Source organism: Bubalus kerabau, chromosome 18 (assembly GCF_029407905.1).
Source record: "Bubalus kerabau isolate K-KA32 ecotype Philippines breed swamp buffalo chromosome 18, PCC_UOA_SB_1v2, whole genome shotgun sequence".
NCBI classification, from domain to species: Eukaryota; Metazoa; Chordata; class Mammalia; order Artiodactyla; family Bovidae; genus Bubalus; species Bubalus kerabau.
The window spans coordinates 7,580,875-7,603,638 of record NC_073641.1 but is presented as its reverse complement, the minus strand read 5'-3'; the positions used below and the strand labels follow the sequence as shown (position 1 = coordinate 7,603,638).

Genomic DNA, 22,764 nt, shown 5'->3' with positions numbered 1-22,764 from the left:
GTATATCAACTGTATACCTGAGGACTATGAAAACGACCATTGAGTAGTTTTCCAGACCTTAACCAGGATTCCATTTATCACCTAGTCCTGAGATGCCCCCGCTCTTTGGAGTGCTTTGAAGATGTTTTGGAGCTCCAGATATTCAAGTAAACTCAAAACATATGTCCAAGAATTCTGAGTATTCTTCTTTCCCCATTTATCACAAAAAAGTTCCCCCATGTATATGAATTCTTTATTAAGTATGGTCTTATGTTTCAGCCCCTTTGATCAAGCACCTTCAAAATCCAATCCCTGGGGTATGCTCCTTTCTCATGACACTGCATGCTAGCTAAGTCCTAGAGCTCCTATGCGTAATCGCTTTCCTGCCTTATCTGGCTTAGCTCTTTTCCAGGTGGCCTAGTAGCTGGGAGAGGAGGTGAGGGCAACTCCTGAGGAGGACACTCACTGCCTTGAAGAGGAGGGGCTTCTACAACACCCTGAAGCACAGGGAAAGGGTAGACTCCAAACTCCAAGGAAGGGAGTCCGCAGAGCCAACACCTTCTGGGAAATCCATCTAAACAGATCAATTATACATTCCAGGGCCTCAGATTTCTCCAGCCTGGGCCCTGACTTTGTCACAGCAGACCTGCCTTGACTGATTATTTATTCATCTCTGGAGCTCTGCAATTTTAGCTCTAAGATCCTGTTTGCCACTTAACAAAGTCTGCTCTTCCACTGCAACAGATAAAGACTTTTCAATAAACTACCAGAGAGATGCACTGGTCCTTACATTTATTCTTTAACTGTTTGTTAATGGACAAAGAGTTTCTTACTATCCTGTCTGTAGGATGTTAACACAGCATAGCAGTAACCAGACAACTGAGCTATATTTGAGGCATTATTCACCCTGTATCTTTCAAATGCTTGGATCAACACACCTGTCAAGACATTTACTTCACTGTGAAGTTTTTCCAAGAGACCTCGGGTGAGATCTTTAAGAATAGGACCACCACCATGTGCCAGAGACGATCCATATTGCAATACCATTCAAGAAGGAGTGTTGTTGCCATCCTGATGGTAAGTACACCATCCCAGTGCCCCATCTTACTGCCTACTTTATCAGACCACTCCTGACATCACCACTTCTCAAAAACAGAAGCCAAGATGAAATTAGATGTGCAAGTACTTACTGAAGAAATGCCTGTGAGGGAAAACAGAGAGTCAGGGGAGGCTAGGAGAGCCATCCCACCTTGACGAAGGACTGATCTCTGCAGGAGAAAGGGGTAAGGAAAGAGAGTTGGGTAGGAAAAGTCTTAGATTCTCTTTCTCTGCTATGGTTCTAAGAGAGCTTCAGCAAGGCAAATGGGGAGTCTTTAAGGCCCATTTTAAAGAAATGTGCCTGCCTTAATATCCCCGCCATGCTTAATGACTGGCTATGAGCAAATAATTGGGAAACAAGAGCCTCATGCAAATGCAGTACTTGATTTGCAATGCAGTTCAGGTAGACCATCAATTATGTCCCCCATGGTAGAAAATCTGAGCATATTTACATAGATGCCATAGATATATGGGCCCTGACTTAGGAACGTGGGATGCTACTTCAGTGGCACACCATTGCCCTTCAAGCATTCTGTAATAAGAGTCGGACATGACTGAGAGACTTCACTTTCACTTTTCACTTTCATGCACTGGAGAAGGAAATGGAAAACCACTCCAGTGTTCTTGCCTGGAGAATCCCAGGGACGGGGGAGCCTGGTGGGCTGCCGTCTATGAGGTCACACAGAGTCGGACACGACTGAAGTGCCTTAACAGCTGCAGCAACAGTGTGCTTCCACCTCTATCTCCACAGGCTTGGCTCCCAAACTCAAAATTAGTCTATCATCACTGTGCATGCTTAGTCGCTCAGTTGTATCCAACTCTTTGCGACCCCATGGACTTTAGCCCACCAGGCTCCTCTATCCATGTGATTTTCCAGGTGAGAACACTCGAGTGGGTTGCCATTTCCTCTTCCAGGGGATCTTCCCAGTCCAGGGATCAAACCTGTATCTCCTGTGTGTCCTGCACTGTGGGCAGATTCTTTATCCACTGAGCCATGAGGGAAGCCCTTATTCCATGGGTTGAGAACAGTGAGACAAACTAAGCTTGTATCCAGCACTAGACTCATGTGATCTTCCCAACCCAGTGATCAAACCCAGGTCTCCCACATTGCAGGTGGATTCTTTACCAGCTGAGCCACAAGGGAAGCCCAAGAATACTGGAGTGGGTAGCCTATCCCTTCTCCAGCAGATCTTCCTGACCCAGGAATCAAACCGGGGTCTCCTGCATTGCAGGCAAATTTTTTACCAACTGAGCTATCAGGAAAGCCATGTCGAATAAATACTGACACACCTGATAAATTAAAACAGACTGCTATGTCAAGTAGTATAACTTACATAAATATAAACCTACACTGGAGCGAATCTAACATCCTCATTTACATTCATCATAAAACTTTATCCAACATAAATTGCAGTGTAAACAAGTAAATGTCTCATTTTACAATGATTTAAATTGTATTAACCAAAATTTAAAGCTTTACCCAAGAATTTAGCAGCCAGAATATTTGCCCAGTACACTCCAAAGAAGTTGCACAACCCTCCCTGCTAGGGGACCTTTGGACACTGCATGGCAGGCAGGGCCCATTTATTCAGGCAATGTGTCCTTCAACTAGGAGCAGGTGGATTTGGTAAAGATGCAACAACCCTAGGCTGTTCTAGTCTCATGAAGTAGTTAACTTATAACACCATGAATTATTTTATAACCCTTACATCTTGAACCACTTCATGAGAATTCTGTATTATTACCACTCTATAATGCCATTGTAAGAGAAATGAGGAAGCTCACCCTCTCAGTAGACAAAAAAATGCACATCACTGTTATCATCCTGGATTAAAAAAGGAGATCTTTACCTCAGGGGTAAAGCACCAGTTAGAACTGTACATGGAACAACATACGGGTTCCAAATAGGGAAAGGAGTACGTCAAGGCTGTATATTGTCACCCTGCTTATTTAACTTATATGCAGAGTACATCATGAGAAATGCCAGGCTGGATGAAGCACAAGCTGGAATCAAGACGGCTGGGAGAAATATCAATAACCTCAGATATGTAGATGACACCACCCTTATGGCAGAAAGCAAAGAAGAACTAAAGAGCCTCTTGATGAAAGTGAAAGAGAAGAGTGAAAAAGTTGGCTTAAAGTTCAACATTCAGAAAACTAAGATCATGGCATCCAGTCCCATCACTTCATGGCAAATAGATGGGGAAACAGTGGAAACAGAGACAGACTTTATTTTTGGGGGCTCCAAAATCACTGCAGATGGTGACTGCAGCCATGAAATTAAAAGATACTTGGTCATTGGAAGAAAAGTTATGACCAACCTAGACAGCATATTAAAAAGCAGAGCCATTACTTTACCAACAAAGGTCCATCTAGTCAAGGCTATGGTTTTTCCAGTAGTCACATACGGATGTGAGAGTTGAACTAATAAACATGAGTGCCAAAGAATTGATGCTTTTGAACTGTGGTGTTGGAGAAGACTCTTGAGAGTCTCCTGGACTTCAAGGAGATCAAGCCAGTCCATCCTAAAGGAAATCAGTCCTGAATAGTCATTGGAAGGACTGACGGTGAAGCTCAAACTCAAATACTTTAGTCACCTGATGGAAAGAACTGACTCACTGGAAAAGACCCTGATGCTGGGAAAGATCAAAGGCGGGAGGAGAAGGTGACAACAGAGGATGAGATGGTTGGATGGCATCAGCGACTCGATGGACATGAGATTGAGCAAGCTCTGGGAGTTGGGTGATGGACAGGGAACCCTGGTGTGCTGTAGTCCAAGGGGTTGCAAAGAGTCAGACATGACTGAGTGACTGAACTGAACTGAATTTACTCAGGGAAAGAAGCAAGGAGAGCACATGGAGCTTCATGATGAGAAAACATCTTTTTGTCTCCTCCCCACTACATTTTTAGCTCCAGTCTTTGATACAATTTAGGGAGACAGACTACATCAGCAAAAAGCAGAACTGCTGTAGGCACTAGAAGATTACTACTAACATTGAATAGAAAAACAGGGACTTCACTGAAAAACACTTCTAAATTATTTTCAAAGTTCTAAATCTCTCATTTATCCACTTAAAAATGTATCTAATTAGGAGCCTAGAAAGGAGAAGAATGTCTTTGATCTCTATCCAACATTTCTCCAAAATACTCCATATTATAATATAGAATTTGCATAAATTTACTAATTTTCCCTCAGATAAAAAGATGGCTTAAATAACTATTAAACACCTCAATTTCTATGTAAATGGTAGGTTTTTATCATAATTGAGAAATTTAGAAAAATTGAGGAAGCCAAAAATAATTTAAGTGAATCCAAATTTAACTTAATTAAATCGATATGAAGAGATAAATAAAACAGCGGCTGCAGATTCATTATTAAAAGGGAAAAGTTGGCAATTTTAAATGCATGCAATTATACTGAAATGCTAATTTAAATTTTATGTAAAATATTAATTTGAATGAGTATGGAATAAGTATTAATTCTCAAAATAATACCTGTATGCATATAACAACATTTAAAATTTTTATTAATTTTCAAAGAAACACTAATTGATAAAAAGCGTAGTTTCTTCTGCTCAACTGTTAAAGTTCTAATTCCAACAAACAATTATGACAAGTTAAAATTCCATCTTTAAACTCTTCATAATCTTCTTTGGTAAACAGATGCAGAAATAGGTTAAACCTAAATAAAAGATGACAAAATTGAATTCTTGTTAATATAAAATGTCATAATTAATAGTTACTGAAAAATTGTAACGTTTCTAATACAGCAAAGCAACAGTTAGCCACTCCCTGCACTTATTGTTTTGATAGCTTTTACCTTCTCTATGTGGGCTCATTTGCTCAGTAGTGTCCAACTCTCTGTGACCCCATGGATTGCAGTCTTCCAGGCTCCTTTCTGTCCATGGGGCTAACCCAGCAGGAATACTGGAGTGGGTATTCTCACCAAGGGATCTTCCCAACCCAGGGATCAAACCCAGGTCTCCTGCATTGCAGGCAGTCTTTACCATCTGAGCCACCAGGGAAGCCCCCTTTTCTAGTTGACCATAAAAAGTTTCTGATGGACTCAACTCATATTTTCTTCTCCTCCCCAGTTCCTGTCAATACCCTTGCTGACTTCAACAGTCCCAATTAGAAGAACTGTGCCACAAAACAGTATACCACAGGCCTTTATCACCAGGCCACTCCAGTCACTCACAAGCAAAGTCACTGCAAGGATGGTCACTGTCAACACTTGGAATTTTTGCTTTACTTCTAAGTGTTGGAACTCTGAACAGCTTTTCATACCCCTATACTGTCACTGAACAAGGTCAATGCCCTCCTTGGAACTCAGCCCCTTTGAGATCAGTCCCTCGATCTCCTGCAAGCTTCATTTGTATCCCCTCTCTCGATCATTTCTCTCATCACTCCTAATTATGCCGCTAGGATCCCTCTTCGAGAGCCTGAGACCTCCTCTTCATCCTAGGCACTGCCCGACACTGTGTTCTCAGCCCTGTCCTCTCCCTCCACCCCCACACCGAGGTTTCATCTGCACCTCCTGCCAGAACCGCATATGCTTCCTGCAGTGCAGGTACCACACAGGCTCCGACACTTCCAAATGCTTACAGTTTTCACCTGAGTACCTACTGCTTGAAATCCTACATGCCAAAATAAAACTAAGTAGGTTCATAAAACCAACTCTTTCGACTTATTTCTTACCTACTCATTCTCAAACCTTGGTATCATCTACATATTTCCCTACATCTAGTCATCTGTCTCCTCTCCACTTTTCAAGTGCATTTTACTTAATCCCTAGATTTTCTTTTTCACCTTCTGTCTTGCCTCCATTCCACGTTTTCACAAAATGACATCAGATTGTTTTTAAAATGCACACCTGATTAACCACCTGCTTTGAAATGTCCTATACTGACAATGTACAAGATTCTGCATAATTTCTTATTATCTTTCCATAAAACACTTACTAAGTATAAAAGGAAGAACAGTAACTGTGTATAGTAGAGAACTGGACATCTTAACCAACAGATCAAAGTTAACATCCTCAACAAGAGATAAATGAAGACCTCATCACTCCTGATGTGAAGTTCTGAAAAGAAAGTAACATTACTTATATAATGTACCAACCAAAAATGCAAAATGTGAATCAAATCAGGAGAATGTATCAGCAAGTCCAGATGGATAGACTGAAAAATAATTGGCCTACACTCTTCAAAACTGTCAATATCATACAAGACAAAGAAAGACTGAAGAGTTGTTACAGATTAAAGAATACTAATCTGCCTGCAGTTCAGGAGACCTGGGTTTGATTCCTGGGTTGAGAAGATCCCCTAGAGAAGGGAATGGCTACCCACTCCAAGAAACTTATGGACAGAGCAGTCTAGTGGGCTATAGTCTGTGGGGTTGCAAAGAGTTGGACACAACTGAGCGACTAATACATTACATTAAAGAGACATTACAATTAATGTGATACATGACCTTTGATTCAGATCTTCTGTAACAAAAAAAATCCCATTAAGGACATTAATGGCACAAGAAAAAATTGGAATAAAGACTATAGATTTTATAAAAATTTTATATCAGTGTTAAATGCTCTGAATTTGATACTTATAGTGTGGTTGTAAAAATAAAGATATCCTGGCTCTTAGGATATACACACTTAAGGGGCAAGGCTTTACACACATACACAGACAAAGAGGAATGGGGAGTAGGATAATGACAAAGCACATGTGGCAAGATGTAAAAACTGGTGAACCCAAGCAAAGTGTATTCTGAAGGTATTTGCATTCTTCTTGCAATTTGTATATACATTTGAAATCATTTAGAATAAATCTTTTAGAATTCATTAAGAAAACATTCCATGTTTCTTCAATGCCTACTGAATTAAGTACAGATCCTTGGCCAAGTGTCCAGGTGAGTCCATTTGAAACAAAGTTTCAGTATACTGTATACCCTTCTTTACTATGACTACTTTAAATAAGTTTAATAAAACTGTACATTCATAAACACTTTCTTGGACTCCATGAATTTGCTGATGTCCATATACTCCCTTCCCCCACATTCTCACTTATAAAAGTCTAATTTCTCTTCACCAAAGCCCATCTTACTTACCTTTTCTACTACTTCCCAAACCCTACCAAACTGGGTGTAACCTATCCCTAAGAATTGAGAGTCCAGACGATAAGTAAACCAGGGCACAACTGGAAAAAAAAAACACTAAGGGGGATGACATGATCAGTTTAAGCCATGTAGCATTTAAAAGTAAATGTAGAACAACCTAAAGAAATTCAGAGGTACTTGACCAGCGGTCAGAAGTGAAATAGATATTTAAGGGTCATATACCTAGAAAGAGTAATTGAGCCACAAAACTGGTGAATTATCTCAGAATATGTACGTAAAGAGAGAATGTGCGTGCTTAGTCACTTCAGTCATGTTCAGCTCTGTGCAACCCCAGATGGATAGACTGAAAAATAATTGGCCTGCACTCTTCAAAATTGTCAATATCATAAAAGACAAAGAAAGACTGAAGAGCTGTTACAGATTAAAGAATACTAATCTGCCTGCAGTACCGGAGACCTGGGTTCCATTCCTGGGACTGCAGACCACCAGGCTCCTCTCTCCATGGGATTCTGCAGGCAAGAATGCTGGAGTGGGCTTCTATGCCCTTCCCCGGGAGATCTTCCTGACCCAGGGACTGAACCTGCACCTCTTACATCTCCTGCACTGGCAGACAGGTTCTGTACCACTTCCTAGTGCCACCTGAGAAGCCCATGACGAGAGAATAGGACCAACAATTACTCCAAGGGCAGCATTTGTTATTAGATGGAAGCAAAAAGGACAAGTAAAAGATACACAGAAAATATAGTCAGAAAGGTAGAAAGAGAACCATGACACAGTCTTTAATGTCATAAGTAAGAAAAAATTTTTGAAGAAATAGTAGTAAGATAATATTAAATGTGACAGCATGTTCAAAAATAAAACAGAACTAAGCAGATACATGAACAAAAATAAAAAAGTTGGACCACGGTGAGAGCAGTTTCAATAGCACTGTGAATATGAGGCCTGAATGAAGCTTATTAAATTTCAATCAACATTTAATGAATGCCTTCTAGGTGTCAAACACTGGGTTTAAAAAAGAAAACAGGTTGGAATTAGGCAACTAAAGCTTGGAGATAGTAGAATGTAAAAGGCGAAGGGAAAAGTCTATACCTTTTAATTTTTATCTAAGTGTATTCTTACCAGAAGATGACAAGAAGATTCATTTTGTATCTTTTGAATCTAGGAAAAAGATAAAGTATAAGGAAAATTCAAGTTGGTCTCTGGCACTGGTTTTTCCTTAATAAACATATATTAAGGAATAAGAATTATAATACATTTAAAAATATAATTATTAGCTTCTATAATCTTATTTAAAATTATAATAAAATAATGAATTACAAAGATACTTTTCATTTATAACATGCAGCTTCTGGAAAACACAGCATATCAATTTAAGTTGCTAAATAATCCTTACAAGATCATTAAATCATTTGATGTTTAGTTGAGGGCCTATTGTTATTTAGTCCCTCAGTCATGTCTGACTCCTTTGTGACCCCATGGACTGTAGCCCACTGATCATGGGATTATCCAGACAAGAAATACTGGAGTGGGTTGCCATTTCCTTCTCCAGGAGATCTTCTCAACCTAGGGATCAAACCCATGTCTCCTGCTTGGCAGGTGGATTCTTTACCACTGAGCCACCTGGGCTCAGAAGGCCTACTGCTGAGGCACAAAAGAATTTAACGAGTTCAAGGTAATGGCCAGAGCAAAATTAGATGTAATCTAGTGTATTTACTAGAGTAACTGGATCTGGATTAACAGAACAATGTCGATATTTTTGCACATTTCTCTGCCTATACAAGCATCCTTGTCACCTAAGAAACCACTGACAGCTTTTTCCTCCTAATTCCCTCTCCTGCCTCATTCTCTTTCTTAACTGGATAAGCAAAGCAAAGCAGAGTATCAGTAATGTGAACATTAGTATAAATACCATTTTTGCAAACAATTCATGCTATTATGAATGCAATATTACAAGAACAGTAATGAGTCTCCAGTGTTATATTGCTTACAACATTCTGTTTTAATTATTATCTTATGAAAATACTTTTCACAAAATCAAATTCTGCAGATTTATAGACTGTCAAAATAAAAGTTGTCACTGAATAACTATACTAAAAACCTACAGAAGCATTCAGCATGGTAATATATGTATTAGGACATGCATGTGAAGGAAAGAAAATCACTTACGATTAAGCAATTCATGTGGCATTGTTATATAAATTTTATCCAGCTTAACTATTTGAGAATCCAGAACTTCCAATTACTTTAATAAACATACTAGATTACATTTAATTTTGCTCTGACCACAACATCAACTGATGTAGTTTTAAATATGGTTTAAATTATGAATTGTTTTCCAGGAATGAAATAATGACATCAAGGCTATAACTCAAGAGTTTGCTAAACGCATTAAATTGGACTGCAGCATCATGAAAACAAAGTGACTGTATGAAGTAACACAGAATGTACACTATAATATAGTTAAAATGCTTTTCTCCATCTATATGGATGAGTTTTGTGACCTGGCTTTCCTGGAGGCTCAGACAGTAAAGAATCCATCTGCAATGCAGGATACCTGGGTTTAATCTCTGGGTTGGCAAGATCCCCTGGAGAAGGGAAGATCCCCTGGAGGAAGAAATGGATACCCATTCCAGTATTCTGACCTGGAAAATTCCATGGACAGATGAGCCTTGCAGGCTACAGTCCATGGAGTATCGAAGAGTTGGACAAGACTGAACAACTTTCACTTACTCGATCATTCAAATTCAGATTTAACAAAAATATTTCAGATTTAAGAGACAAGCATGTTTCCTTGGCTCAGGAAGCTCAGTCAACATTCACTTTCTGCACTCCTCCACACATAGCTACACCTGCGGTCTATTCTACACTCAGTGCTTTACAATGCTCTGTACTTTTAATTATGATGAACAGTGATACAATGGTAGCCTCGAATCTACAGTGCTATGCACTGAATGTGACAATGAGGAAAACTGCTGGTCTAATGTGATCCAAGGGAAATAAAGTATTAGAGAAGCCAGCTCTCTTTAAAACAATGAAAATTGTGTTTACTTACTTTCTCTAGACAACTGTTGGCATTTCAGCCTAAGTCTGTATTTCTCATTTTCTTCAAGCATTTTTGAAATGATTTTGTACACTCCATTCCATACTAAAACCTTCAAAAGATAAGCACAGTTAAGGAACACTGAGCAGAGAATGTGGACTACAGTGTGATGCAGACAACTAGGAGTAAGTCAAACGTGATGACTGAAAGTCACTCAGTCGTGTCCGACTCTTTGCAACCCCATGGACTATACAGTCCATGGAATTCTCTAGGCCAGAATACTGGAGTGGGTAGCCTTTCCCTTCTCCAGGGAATCTTCCCAACACAGGGATCGAACCTAGGTCTCCCACATTGCAGGTGGATTCTTTATCAGCTGAGCCACAAGGGAAGCCCTAAGTCAACTGTGGTACATGTCAATTTGATATCATTACAAAGCACTCAGAGATCTAAAAATTAAACAAAATTGCTTTCCCATATTCACTGAATTCTCTGATATCTTTTTCTAACTTCCTAGTATTTCCTCTCTGTAGTATTTAAACTAACTGTCCTGGGGACGTCCCTGGTGGTCTAATGGTTAAGACTCCACAGGAGGCGGTTTGTTCCTTGGATGGGGAACTAAGATCATACATGCTGCATGGTATAGCCAAAAAATTAAAAATAAATAATTGGGGAAATTTATAATAAATAAATAAACTTTCCTGGATGAAGGCAAGGTCTTTCAAAGGCAATGTCTAGTAAGTCCTATGGTTTCAACATACTCAATTTTGTTTTGAAAGGTAATAAAAATAATAATTTCTATTCCTATGTATAAGCCACTGGGCCATGATATGATTTTTTAGTGTATTTTATTCTAGTTAATACTTAAACATTTCTCCTAGGACATACCAAAGCAAACTTACCAGAGAGCATGAATATACTAGAATAGGAAGAATGGAGACCACAGAAGCAAACAGAGAAATCTAGGCTCCAATTCCAGCTTAACCACTTAACCAGTTGCTTAATATCAGGCAAGCGTTTTAATCTCATCTAGGAGTAACTACCAGAGAAGGCAATGGCACCCCACTCCAGTATTCTTGCCTGAAAAATCCCATGGACGGAGGAGCCTGGTAGGCTGCAGTCCATGGTGTCGCTAAGAGTTGGACACGACTGAGCAACTTCACTTTCACTTTTCACTTTCATGCATTGGAGAAGGAAATGGCAACCCACTCCAGTATTCTTGCCTGGAGAATCCCAGAGGCAGGGGAGCCTGGTGGGCTGCCGTCTATGGGGTCACACAGAGTCGGACACGACTAAAGCTACTTAGCAGCAGCAGCAGCAGAAGGAGTAACTTCATACATTGGATTATTAGAAATCATGATACATAAAGCATTTACACCTAGTGTCTGGCCCACAGTAGTTATAGGTAAACACTGGCTATTGTCCAAGAGAAACTGGTTCTTGGAAGAAAAACTTCTCAGTATACTGGGAAGATTAAATGCTCATTCAAAACACACTTGCTGAAAGAGTTAGTCACTTTGAATGCTATTCTATACCATATATGGATTAGAAATCAAACAAACTTAAAACTCAGAAATAATATAATTTATGTGTCATTATCAACTAATGATTTCTTTAAAATGAAGTGTAAAACATACGGTGGTAAACAAAGATTAGTAGAATAACTGATCTTGAATATGTTTAAAACACTGAGGTCACCATGACATGTGGACAACTAGACAAGAAAAGGGTTCAGCACAAAGGTCCTTGCTTGTCATATTTCCTGCTAGAAACAGTGTATATCCCTTGTCCTTAAAAGAGCACTGTGACAACAACATAGATACCTTGTACTTTCCTGTGAAATCCATGTTATATTCTATGGAATATGTATTTTCATGCTTTGAAAAAGCTCACAGTTATACTTTGATTAAAATATATTTTATATCTTCAAACACAGGAAGGGATATTCTTCATGGTTAATAAATATTTTCAAACCCAGTTTCATTTCTGATCATTAATTCTAGTTTTCTCATTTCATTAAACTAAATTTTTCAAAAGATGAAACTATTTTCAATGTCTTGAGTTTCTTCACACATTTGTATTTAAACAGGTTAATCTAAAATTCAAAATATCACTCATTCCCCTGTGCAAAAATATACCTTTTTGTTCTTCTTCTTCATTATTTTGGAAGTTTCACTCAAAGGTATGGGGAAGTCAAACTCTTTAGCTAAATTCTTCTGGGTTAAACCTAATTTTTAAAAAAACAGAGAGAGAGAGAAACAAGGTAAAATATCAAGTCAGCACATACTTTACAGAATTCACTATCCTGATAATTAACAACTATAAATGTCTCAAGCTTTCTTTGGGGATTTTTACACTTGTTGATATATTTAAGATGACTAGATAATAGCAGTTTACCAATTAACTAATACTATACTGGAAAAAAATAAAACAAAAAAACTAAGGGTAAACTATCTAATGGTGCCTAGATCTCCTTCCTTTTCCACTTTGAAAGGTGAGCCCCAGAAAGGTTAGCAACAGAGTAAACAAATACCAGAAAACCACATCTTGCCCTAGGCGTGCTCTCTCTCTCACACACACACACATACACACACACCAGTAAGGCAAATATCTACCTGCTTTCAAAACTCAGCTCATAGGTCACCATCTTTCTACAGCCTCTCCCCTCAAACACCCACAGCCCTTACTTCCAGAAACACTTTGCTCAAGGTACTCAGTAGCATATATTTGTAGTTTCCTTCACCATGCTGTGACCTTCTGGTGGGGCAGTGTCCCTGTGTGTAGAATTCATCTATCTATACTACCAGACACATAGTAGGTTCTAATGAAGGTCTGTCAGCGTGATAAGCTTCCAGACTCTACTCAATAAACCATACTGCCTTCCCAAATATTAACCGTGAGAAAAAAGCCTAAGGGTTTGCGTATTCAAAGACAAAATCAAAGCACAATGAGCATGTGTTCCCTGAAAGTGCTTATGTTTGTTCTTTTGCCTGCAACACCCCGTATGTACCCCCACATTTCCCTGCCGTATTCCTGCCAGACCACCGCTCTCTACTTGGCCTTCTTCGACTCGTCCAGTATTTAGCTTTCCAGGGGCAGAGTGCCTTCTCTGATTTCACAAAGCACCCTATGCTCAGTTACCACAGGATTTATCATGCTGTTTGCTTGAGAAATGTGTTCTATTCATTAGAAGTCCCGCAGTATAGAAATTAGATACACAATAAATACTCCATTTGTTGAGTGAAACAGAGTATGTTCTAAACCAGCATGCCCCATTTGTGAGGAACAGACCACTGATCCTGAGCCGGGCACAGATACAGCACTAATGAATATGAACTCACATGAAAAGAAACTCATTCCCTTTTGAATTCTTTTCCAATATTCTGATTATATCAAGGAGAAAGTCAGAGTTTGGAACTGGTATGTCATTTAAACTTTTCTAAGACTTGCTCATCTCTCTTTATGACTGTAGCAACTTCCAGAAGACAACCTATTTGGCTAGAATTTAATAATATTGTTTTCCCTTTATTAGATTGTTTTTAGTTAATTTCTATTTATGGAAAATGATACATGCTTTCCACTGAGGTAATGATGTAAACTGTTCTAAAAAGAAATTCAGTTGGGAGGGAAAAATGCATCTATTTAAATAAATATATTAAGTAAATTATAGTACAGATGTACAGATATAACATAGGAAAATAACTTAAGTTTTGGAAACTCTGCTCTTCATATACCCAAATGTATCCTTCCCTCTAAGCGCCTACATCCTTTGGAATACTGCACTTGTCTCATTTCCAAACATTTTCTGTTTGTAAGTCTTACCTAACCTAGATATATATACTCCTTGAGGTAAGATAGCCACCCTCATATCTATCTGTATCAGTCAGAAATATAAAATATGTCAAGGAGCACAGAGAAGAAAAAAAGAAAAAAAGGCAAAATCATTTCTTCTACTTATTTTGGGTACTTTACTGAGGCTATGGCTCCCCTGTATACCTAGATTTTATCCCAACTTATACTTCAAATCTGTCTCTACTCTTTGCAAACACTCTGATCCAGTCTAAATATATTTTCCTCCTTCCCTAATCATTATCCACCACTGATCCTTATGGTACTTTGCTTACATGTTTTTCCCTCCTACAATCCCCTACTATCGAGGAACATGCATAAATCTCACGGAGCCACGTCCACAACCAAGAAGCTTTCCTTAATTCCTTCATCCCCCAATTATTCACCACCTCCACAGCATTTATTTGTACCTCCACAATAGCAATTCATCATCCTCTCCTATATATAAGTGAAAGTCAGTTGGGTCCGACTCGTTGAGACTCCATGGACTATAGAGTCCATGGAATTCTCCAGGCCAGAATACTGGAATGGGTAGCCTTTTCTTTTTCTAGAGGATCTTCCCAACACAGGCATTGAACCCAGGTCTCCCACATTGCAGGCAGATTCTTTACCAGCTGAGCTACCAGAGAAGCTCTACTATATATAAATTATGGTTGTATCTCCCAAGTTAATATAGAACCAGCTTGACTTATGAGTCTTGCCTGAAACATTAAGAAGAGTTACTGACTTGCCAGCCCCTGGATTTCTAAGGGGCGTCCCAAGTGGCACAGGGGTAAAAAATCCACCTGCCAATGAAGGAGACAGAGGAGACACAGGTTTGATTCCTGCGTCAGGAAGATCCCCTGGAGGAGGACATGGCAACCCACTCCAGTACTCTTGCCTGGAAAATTCCATGGACAGAGGAGCCTGGCAGGCTACAGTCCATGGGGTCGCACAGAGTGGGACATGACTGAGCACACATGCACAGATTTCTAACCTACAATACGTCTCACACACAGCTTATAGTGGAGAAGGCAATGGCAACCCACTCCCAGTACTCTTGCCTGGAGAATCCTGTGGACAGAGGAGCCTGGTGGGCTGCTGTTCATAGGATTGCACAGAGTCGGATACAACTGAAATGACTTAGCATGTGTGCATGCATCGGAGAAGGAAATGGCAACCCACTCCAGTGTTCTTTCCTGGAGAATTCCAGGGACAGAGGAGCCTGGTGGGCTGCCATCTATGGGGTTGCACAGAGTTGGACACGACTGAAGAGACTTAGCAGCAGCAACAGCTTATAAGCTTATCTTCCAGAAGTATATGTGTGTGTGTTAGTTGCTCAGTCATGTCCAACTCTTTGAGACCCCATGGACTGTATCCCACCAGGCTCCTCTGACCATGGAATTCTTCAGGCAAGAATACCAGAGAGGGTAGACATTCTCATCTCCAGGGGCTCTTCCTGACCCAGGGATCAAACTCAGGGCTCCCCCATTGCATGCAGATTCTTTACCATCTGAGCCACAAGGAAGCCTATGTGTTTCTGATAACTCGAATCCACCATTCAAAAATCTGCAGTAATCATAAAATGAGTCTCCAAGGCATTCCACAATGTGGTACCAAATTTATTTCTCACTCATTCAATAAATATTTAGTGTCCAGACCCAGGGACAATCACCCTTTCCTCAAGCTACTTCTGCTGAGTGTGCCAACGTTACTGGCATGTTACTCTCTATGCCAAACCCTGTGCTATGCATTTTGCATGCATTACTTCACTTATCTTCACAGTAACTCACTGAGGTAGGAGCTATTATCCTGATTTTACAGAAAAAGAAACTGAACATTAAAACAGTTAACTAACTTAGCCAATATTACACTGCTAGTAAATGAGAGAACAAAGATGATGGTTTTCTGACTTCAAAGTCAATGCTCTTGAAGATACCTACCAACCCACTCACAATTTCTCCATTCATATACCTTGATTTCTTCTTTGTATGTCTCCTTTTCCTGAACTATCAAAGACCTTCCAAGATGTCTCTCTCACAGCACTGATGCCTGCTAGCTTGTATTTCCATTATCCATGTAAAAGTCCCTTGAGAGTAAAACATTTGCCTGAGTCATCTGTGTCGCTAGCACCTGACCTAGTGTCTACAATATGGCAGATGTGAAATAAATGTTACTGAATAATGCATTTACCTTTGTTCCTTACAGAGAGCCAGGCATAAGTATTCAATGAATGTCCACTTAATGTTAATATTAAATACACCCAAGAATGAGTAAGACTTAAAACACTTAGGCACTCTCTGGCTTGACTGAAATATAAGTCTACCTCCTTCCCTTGACACTATTTTTGGTTTCAAAAGCACAGCAGAGTGGTCACCAAAGTTAATGGCTTGATCATCCCCCTAGCTGCACAGCATGGAAACTTCAGACTTGGCCTTTTCCCTCTTCCAGCCAGTCGTCAATCCTGTTCACTCCACCTCCACTGCTACTGTCTTAGTTCAGGCCTTTTATACTTCCACTTTATCACTGCCTCAAAACCGGTCTCTGGCTTCCAATCTCTCCCAGTCTCACTCACTCCCCCAGCTCTGATCATGTCATTCCTGCCACAAAGGAACAGCAAAAAATTTCAAAATTTCAGAACCAAACTTCCAAACAAAACCGAATCATCGTCATCTCCTACCCCAGCACGGTAGCCAACTAGAGGAAAGCTATTCTACCTCAGCACAAAACAGTTACAAGAGCAGAGAGTTGGTTCCACAATCTGAGCTCTTTGCCATCCTGTCATTTCTACCTAACTTATATGGGGATCTCCAGTACTCATTCATGCATCCTTTTCCTTCTCCCATGAGCTTCTTCATCTGTTTTTCAATATTCTTCTTTCTAATCTACTACCTTAGTGCTGGACTATTGTTTGTCTTTTTGATCTGCTGGTGCTAATGCAATGCTGGATCCATTTTATTCTTTCTTCCTGCTCTCTCCTTTTTAAAGTTGAAGAGCTCACCACCACCACCATACTCCTAATTTCTAGAATGAGTCTTTTGTCTGTTTCTATTATTCAAAGGAACTGGAAACCTAATGCTAAAATGTCTTACACTATTCCTAATTTTTTAGATCACCAGTTCAGGGGCCAAAAAATAAAACTCCAAAACAAAAAACCTGAGCACCTTTTAACAACGGGACCTTTGGAGGGATATGAAGTCTAAAATAGTGCCCCTGATGAAGAATCTCTGAAGGTTTCCCACCACAGCTGACTCTCAGGAGTCAATCAAGTTACATACAGTACAGTTTTATACTTCTAAATTATCAAAATTAATTTAGGTAAATTAAATTAGCAAAGTAAAATTAAGTCCTGAAAAAGGATAGCAAACAAATTATTCATGTATTTTTCAACTTGGGCTTTATTCATGCCTGCCTCCAACTCTCCTCTAAACAGCATGAAATAAGTAAACCTGTTCCTACTATTTCTCTTGTTCAAACCCTTTCAGTGCAGAACTTCTGGTAGCTACAGTGAATAGCAGGGGGAGGGGAGAGAGAGACAGGGTATAGTAATAAACATGCCAAAATTTCTCCCCAAAAAACTTAACAAGAATTCTTCACAAAACCATATCCCCAGCATTACTTGAAGAGAGAGAATGCTGAAAATACAAAATTAATATAAGTAAAATGAGAAAAAGCATTAAATCACAGCACTACGATCGTATTTGTTTAAACCTCACCCTAAGCAAGGCTTTGTGGCCAACAATGAAGAGAAAGGAGGGACACTAGAAAAGGTGCCTGCAAGAGAGCTGGAGCAAACAGAAAGATGAAATCCACCCTAAATCTCAAAATACTATTACAGAAGATAACCAGGCAGATCACAGCACAGACTACAGGAAAGAATTTCAATGTGTGATTTAAAAGGCCAGACACCACATAGAGGACCAAAAGCCTGCAATTTAATGGAACTGATTTGGTTAAAGCAGCAAGCATGAATTTAAAGGAAGAAACACAACTTAAAAGGACAGTCCTCTCTCTTGGCTTTTGGAGAAAAAGAACCAGAAGCAGAGTTCATGAATTAGGTCACAAAATAAACATCAATAACATTCATAAAGTGGAGACATTACAAACAACATTCTGATCACAATACAATAAAACTAGAGCTTACTAGGAGAAAAGAAAGAAAAAAAGAATAAGTCCTGGAAACTTTTAAAAAATCAAATCTATTAAGCAACTCTAGAGTGAAAGTGGTAATACAAACTGAAATTATAAAAATGAAAATTTTTTTAAAGTGACAATAAAAACATTATGTATTAGAATCTATGGGATTTAAAGTAGTAATTAATTCCTGTCAAATAGGAAGTCTGGTTGTGGCTAAGTCATGTCCAATTCTTGCAACCCTGTAGACTGTAGCCTGCCAGGCTCCTCTGTCCATGGATTCTCCAGGCAAGAATACTAGAGTGGGTTGCCATTTCCTTCTCCAAGGGATCTTCCCAACCCAGAAATTGAACCCGGGTCTCCTGCATTGCACACAGATTCTTTATCAACTGAACTACAAGGGAAGCCCATTTATTAGAATCTATGGGATTTAAAGTAGTTAGAAAGAAAACTCAGATGCTAAATACTTTTATTAACAAAAAGGAAGGAAAAATTAAATTTTTTGCTCAAAACAAAAGCATAAGGACAAAGTAAATCAAAAGAAAGTACACATAAGGAAATAATGAAGTTTTATGTTTTTTATCTTTATTTATTATTGAGAAAGAAATTAGAAAAATAAAATACCTAATTAACAAATCAAAATCCTCTGTTTTAAAAAATTAACAAAATAAAACACTTGTGAACTTGATCAAGAAAAAAAAAGCATATACATCAAAAAATGAAAAGGGGGAACTAACCACTGAAACACAAAGAATTTTTAAAAATCAAAAGACACTACTGAGCAGACCTCTATGCAAAGAAATAAAACAACGAAATCAATAATTTCCTAGAAAAATACAGATTAGCAAAATTGGCCCAATCCAATTAGAAAATGTAAAGAGACCAATTTCCATAGAAGATACAGAGAAAATTATTAAGGAATTATCCCATAAAAACTAGACCTAGTTGTTTTCACAAAAGAATTCTACCAAATCTTCAAATACCAAATATTCTCAGTGCTCTATAAACTATTCCAGAGCATTGGAAATAAAGGGGAAGTTCCTAATTCCTTTTATGAACTAAGTTTAACTATGATACCTAAACCAAATGAAATAAAGAATAACTGTCTCAAATTCCAAACCAAAAATCCTAAACAAATTATTAGCAAACAGAATCCAACATCATATTAAGAAACAAAATACATTATAACCAAGTGGGATTTATTTCAGGAAGACAAAGTTGGTTCAATCTTAGGAAATCTATTATCACATACCATATTAATAAGTCTAAGGAAAAAATATTATCTCCATAAATCTAAGAAAAGTCTTCGACAAAGTTCAACATTCATTCCTGGTAAAAACAATGAAGAAAATAAAAACTGAAGAATACATTTTAATGTTTTAAACATACAGGCCTTAGTCTTAAAGACAATACTTCATTTAATGGGGAAAAACTAGAGGCATTTCCCCTAAGATCAGGAACAAGACAAGGATGCTCACTATCCCTACTACTATTCAACATTCTATTCATGGTATCAGCCAGAGCAATTAAACAATAATAATTTAATAATCAACTGCAGGCATAAAAACAGGTTAAAAATAAAGCTATATCTATTTACAAATAATATAATAGCATACCCAGAAAATCATAAGCATTAATGACAAAACTAATTCAAATAATAGAAGAATTCAGTGAAGTACTTGGATCAAAAATTAACATACAAAAATCAACAGGCTCTGGCCTGGAAAATCCCATGGATGGAGGAGCCTGGTAGGCTGCAGTCCATGGGGTCGCTAGGAGTCAGACACAACTGAGCGACTTCACTTTCACTTTTCACTTTCATGCATTAGAGAAGGAAATGGCAACCCACTCCAGTACTCTTGCCTGGAAAATCCCATGGATGGAGGAGCCTGGTGGGCTGCAGTCCATGGGGTCGCTAGGAGTCGGACACGACTGAGCGACTTCAATTTCACTTTTCACTTTCATGCATTGGAGAAGGAAATGGCAACCCACTCCAGTGTTCTTGCCTGGAGAATCCCAGGGACAGGGGAGCCTGGTGGGCTACCGTCTATGGGGTCGCACAGGGTCGGACACGACTGAAGCGACTTAGCAGCAGCAGCAGCAGGGACTTCCCTGGTGGTACAGTGGATAGGAATCCACCTGCCAATGCAGGGGACACAGGTTTGACCCCTGATCTGGGAAGGTTCCACATGCTAAGGAGCAACTAAGCCCCTGCACCACAACTCCTGAAGCCTGAGTGCCTAGAGCCTGTGCTCCACAGGAGAAGCCACCACAATGAGAAGCCCATACACTGCAAAGAAGAGCAGTCTCCACTCTGCAACTAGTGAAAGCCTGTGTGTAACAACAGAAGAATTAAAAATCAATTAAAATCAATAGGTTACTTGAAAGAAGCAAATCACAAAAGTGCCCCTATTGCATGATTTCATATATACAAAATGCCCGGAATAGGTAAATCTGTGGAGACAGTAAATAGTTCAGTGCTCGCTTGGGGCTGGGGTTAGGTGCAGTGAGAAGAAATGGTGAGTGACAGTAAAGGGCACAGGGTTTGTTTGGGGGGAGGTAATAAAATGTTCTAAATTGATTGTGAATATGGTAGCACAACATTGTTTTTAAAAATCACTGAATTACAGACTTTAAATGAGCAAACTCAGTCGATTGTGAATTATATCTCAATAAAGTATTAATTTTTTTAAGTACAGCTAGAGGGATGGGCTGTCAAAAGAGAGGCAGGACTTTTTGAGGTGATGTGCATGTTCTAGATTCTGACTATGGTGGTATACTACCCAGTGTATAACTCTCAACTCTCCTGAAACTTCTTGTTTTTTAATCAAGAGGCCTTATATACACAAACAATGAACATTCAGAGGACATTATGGAAGAGGAAATCACATTCACGACTGAATATAAGATCAAATACCTAGGAAAAAATTTAACAAGATATATGAAAAACCTAAAGAAGAAAAAACTTTCGAATATAAAACATTCTTGAAGGACACAAAGTGAAGAGTAAGTTGCCCAATCACGTCTGATTCTTTGTAACCCCATGGACCATAGAGGCCATAGAATTCTCCAGGCCAGCATACCGGAGAGGGTAGCCTTTCCCTTCTCCAGGGATCTTCCCAACAACCCAGGGGTCGAATCCAGGTCTCCTGCATTGCAGGCAGATTCTTTACCAGCTGAACCACAAGGTAAGCCCAAGAATACTGGAGTGGGTAGGCTTTCCCTTCTCCAAGCGATCTCCCCGACCCAGGGATCCAACCCGGGTCTCCTGCTTTGCAGGCAGATTCTTTACCAACTGAGCTATGAGGGAAGTCAGGTAGAATGAAAATATAAAGACATCTTCTCCTCTGCTTTCAAGGAGGAAGAGACAGCATTTTAAAGGTGTCGGTTCTCCTTCGGCTAACTCGTAAATTCAATGAGTCCTAAAAGGAATACGGACACTTAGGCCAAGGCCCCCATCATCCTGAGAGACACTAGTCGCTCCTTCCAATAGCCTCCCCTCTCGGATTCGGATCTCAGGCTTATCTCAAACGACCTTCATTGCACTTCTGCGGCTTCTCGGGGCAACTCCGAAGCGCAGTTCGGACTCGTCTCTTCGTCCCCAGACCGACAGGAGGGCTGTCCATGGCGAGTGGCCCACTGCCTGTGGCCTAACGGCCGCTAAGCAAAGCGACAAACCCCGAGCCGCCCACGGAGGGGCGGTGGGGGTGTGGCGGCGGCGGTGGGGGTGTGGCGGCAGGGGAGAGACTGAGAAGCCGACCGTTCAACGGACTCGAGCCCCTGGTAAGATGGCTGCTGAGACGGAGGGAGAGGTCAGCTGACCCGCAGGCCCCGCCCGCCAGCCAGCCAGCCGCTCTGCCGGCACGCGCTCGGCTCGCTCGAGGCCGGTGCGGGGGAGGAGGCCGCGAGGGCCCCGGACCGGAAGCCAAGGGGCCGCTCCCCAGCACCTGGACTCCCGGGCGCTGCCGCCCGCAGCTTCTCCTGGCTGTGGCCGTGCTTGAGCCCGGCGCTCCTCGGGCCCTGAGCCCTGCGGCCGCCCAGTGCAAGGACGCCGCCACACTGGTGCGAGCCGAAGCGGGTCACGTAGACGAAGCGCGCCCGGTCCCGCTCCAGCTCCCGGCCTGCCGCTGCCATCTCTGCCTTCGTCTCGCCTCACGGTCCTCAGCGACCAGCCCTGCGAGTCTGGGGGCCGGACCACTGGGTGTATAAAGGAGGGGGAGCAGACCTGTTGGAACGGACCACTGTGTGTGCGGGGGTGGGGGGGCGTGGTGTGAGGCGCTAGATCACTGTGCACCACACAGGAGAGGAGAGGTGAGCTTCGGAGCAGGACCCTGTTGAGTGACGGCACGTGGGTTGCGGAGGGATCAGGGAAGAGGAAGGGAGTGAAGAGAGACCAGAGAGCCTGGTCACTGGATGGGCAGCGGGAAAAGGGATGTTTGGACCACTGTGCTGGGACAGGGGCCCAGGAGGGTCTTTGGTTGGGGGGTGATGGTATACCACTCATCTGAAAAGTGGTGTTAAGAGTTTGGAGACCACATCACTTGGGAGTGGGGAGCAGACCAGGCAGAGCGGAC

At 40.5% G+C, this 22,764-nt stretch overlaps 1 protein-coding gene across 7 annotated transcripts; it reads right to left on the bottom strand.

Annotated features, from left to right (window-relative positions):
- Positions 1-4,587: 4,587 nt before the first annotated feature.
- Positions 4,588-22,380, bottom strand: C18H5orf47 (chromosome 18 C5orf47 homolog). Of its 7 annotated transcripts, none has more exons than XM_055554520.1 (5): positions 22,138-22,377; positions 12,367-12,455; positions 10,244-10,343; positions 8,281-8,349; positions 4,588-4,759 (listed from the first exon to the last, which is right to left on the bottom strand). In XM_055554520.1, the coding sequence occupies exons 1-4, from the start codon at positions 22,322-22,324 to the stop codon at positions 8,330-8,332; spliced, it is 396 nt and encodes a 131-aa protein (XP_055410495.1). In that variant the 5' UTR covers positions 22,325-22,377; the 3' UTR covers positions 4,588-4,759; positions 8,281-8,329. The 7 variants fall into 7 exon arrangements, with proteins under 7 accessions (XP_055410495.1, XP_055410494.1, XP_055410499.1 ...); XM_055554519.1 differs by having other exon boundaries at positions 8,311-8,349; positions 22,138-22,371; XM_055554524.1 differs by lacking the exon at positions 22,138-22,377 and adding an exon at positions 21,726-22,020 and having other exon boundaries at positions 8,311-8,349.
- Between the last annotated feature and the right edge of the window lie 384 nt (positions 22,381-22,764).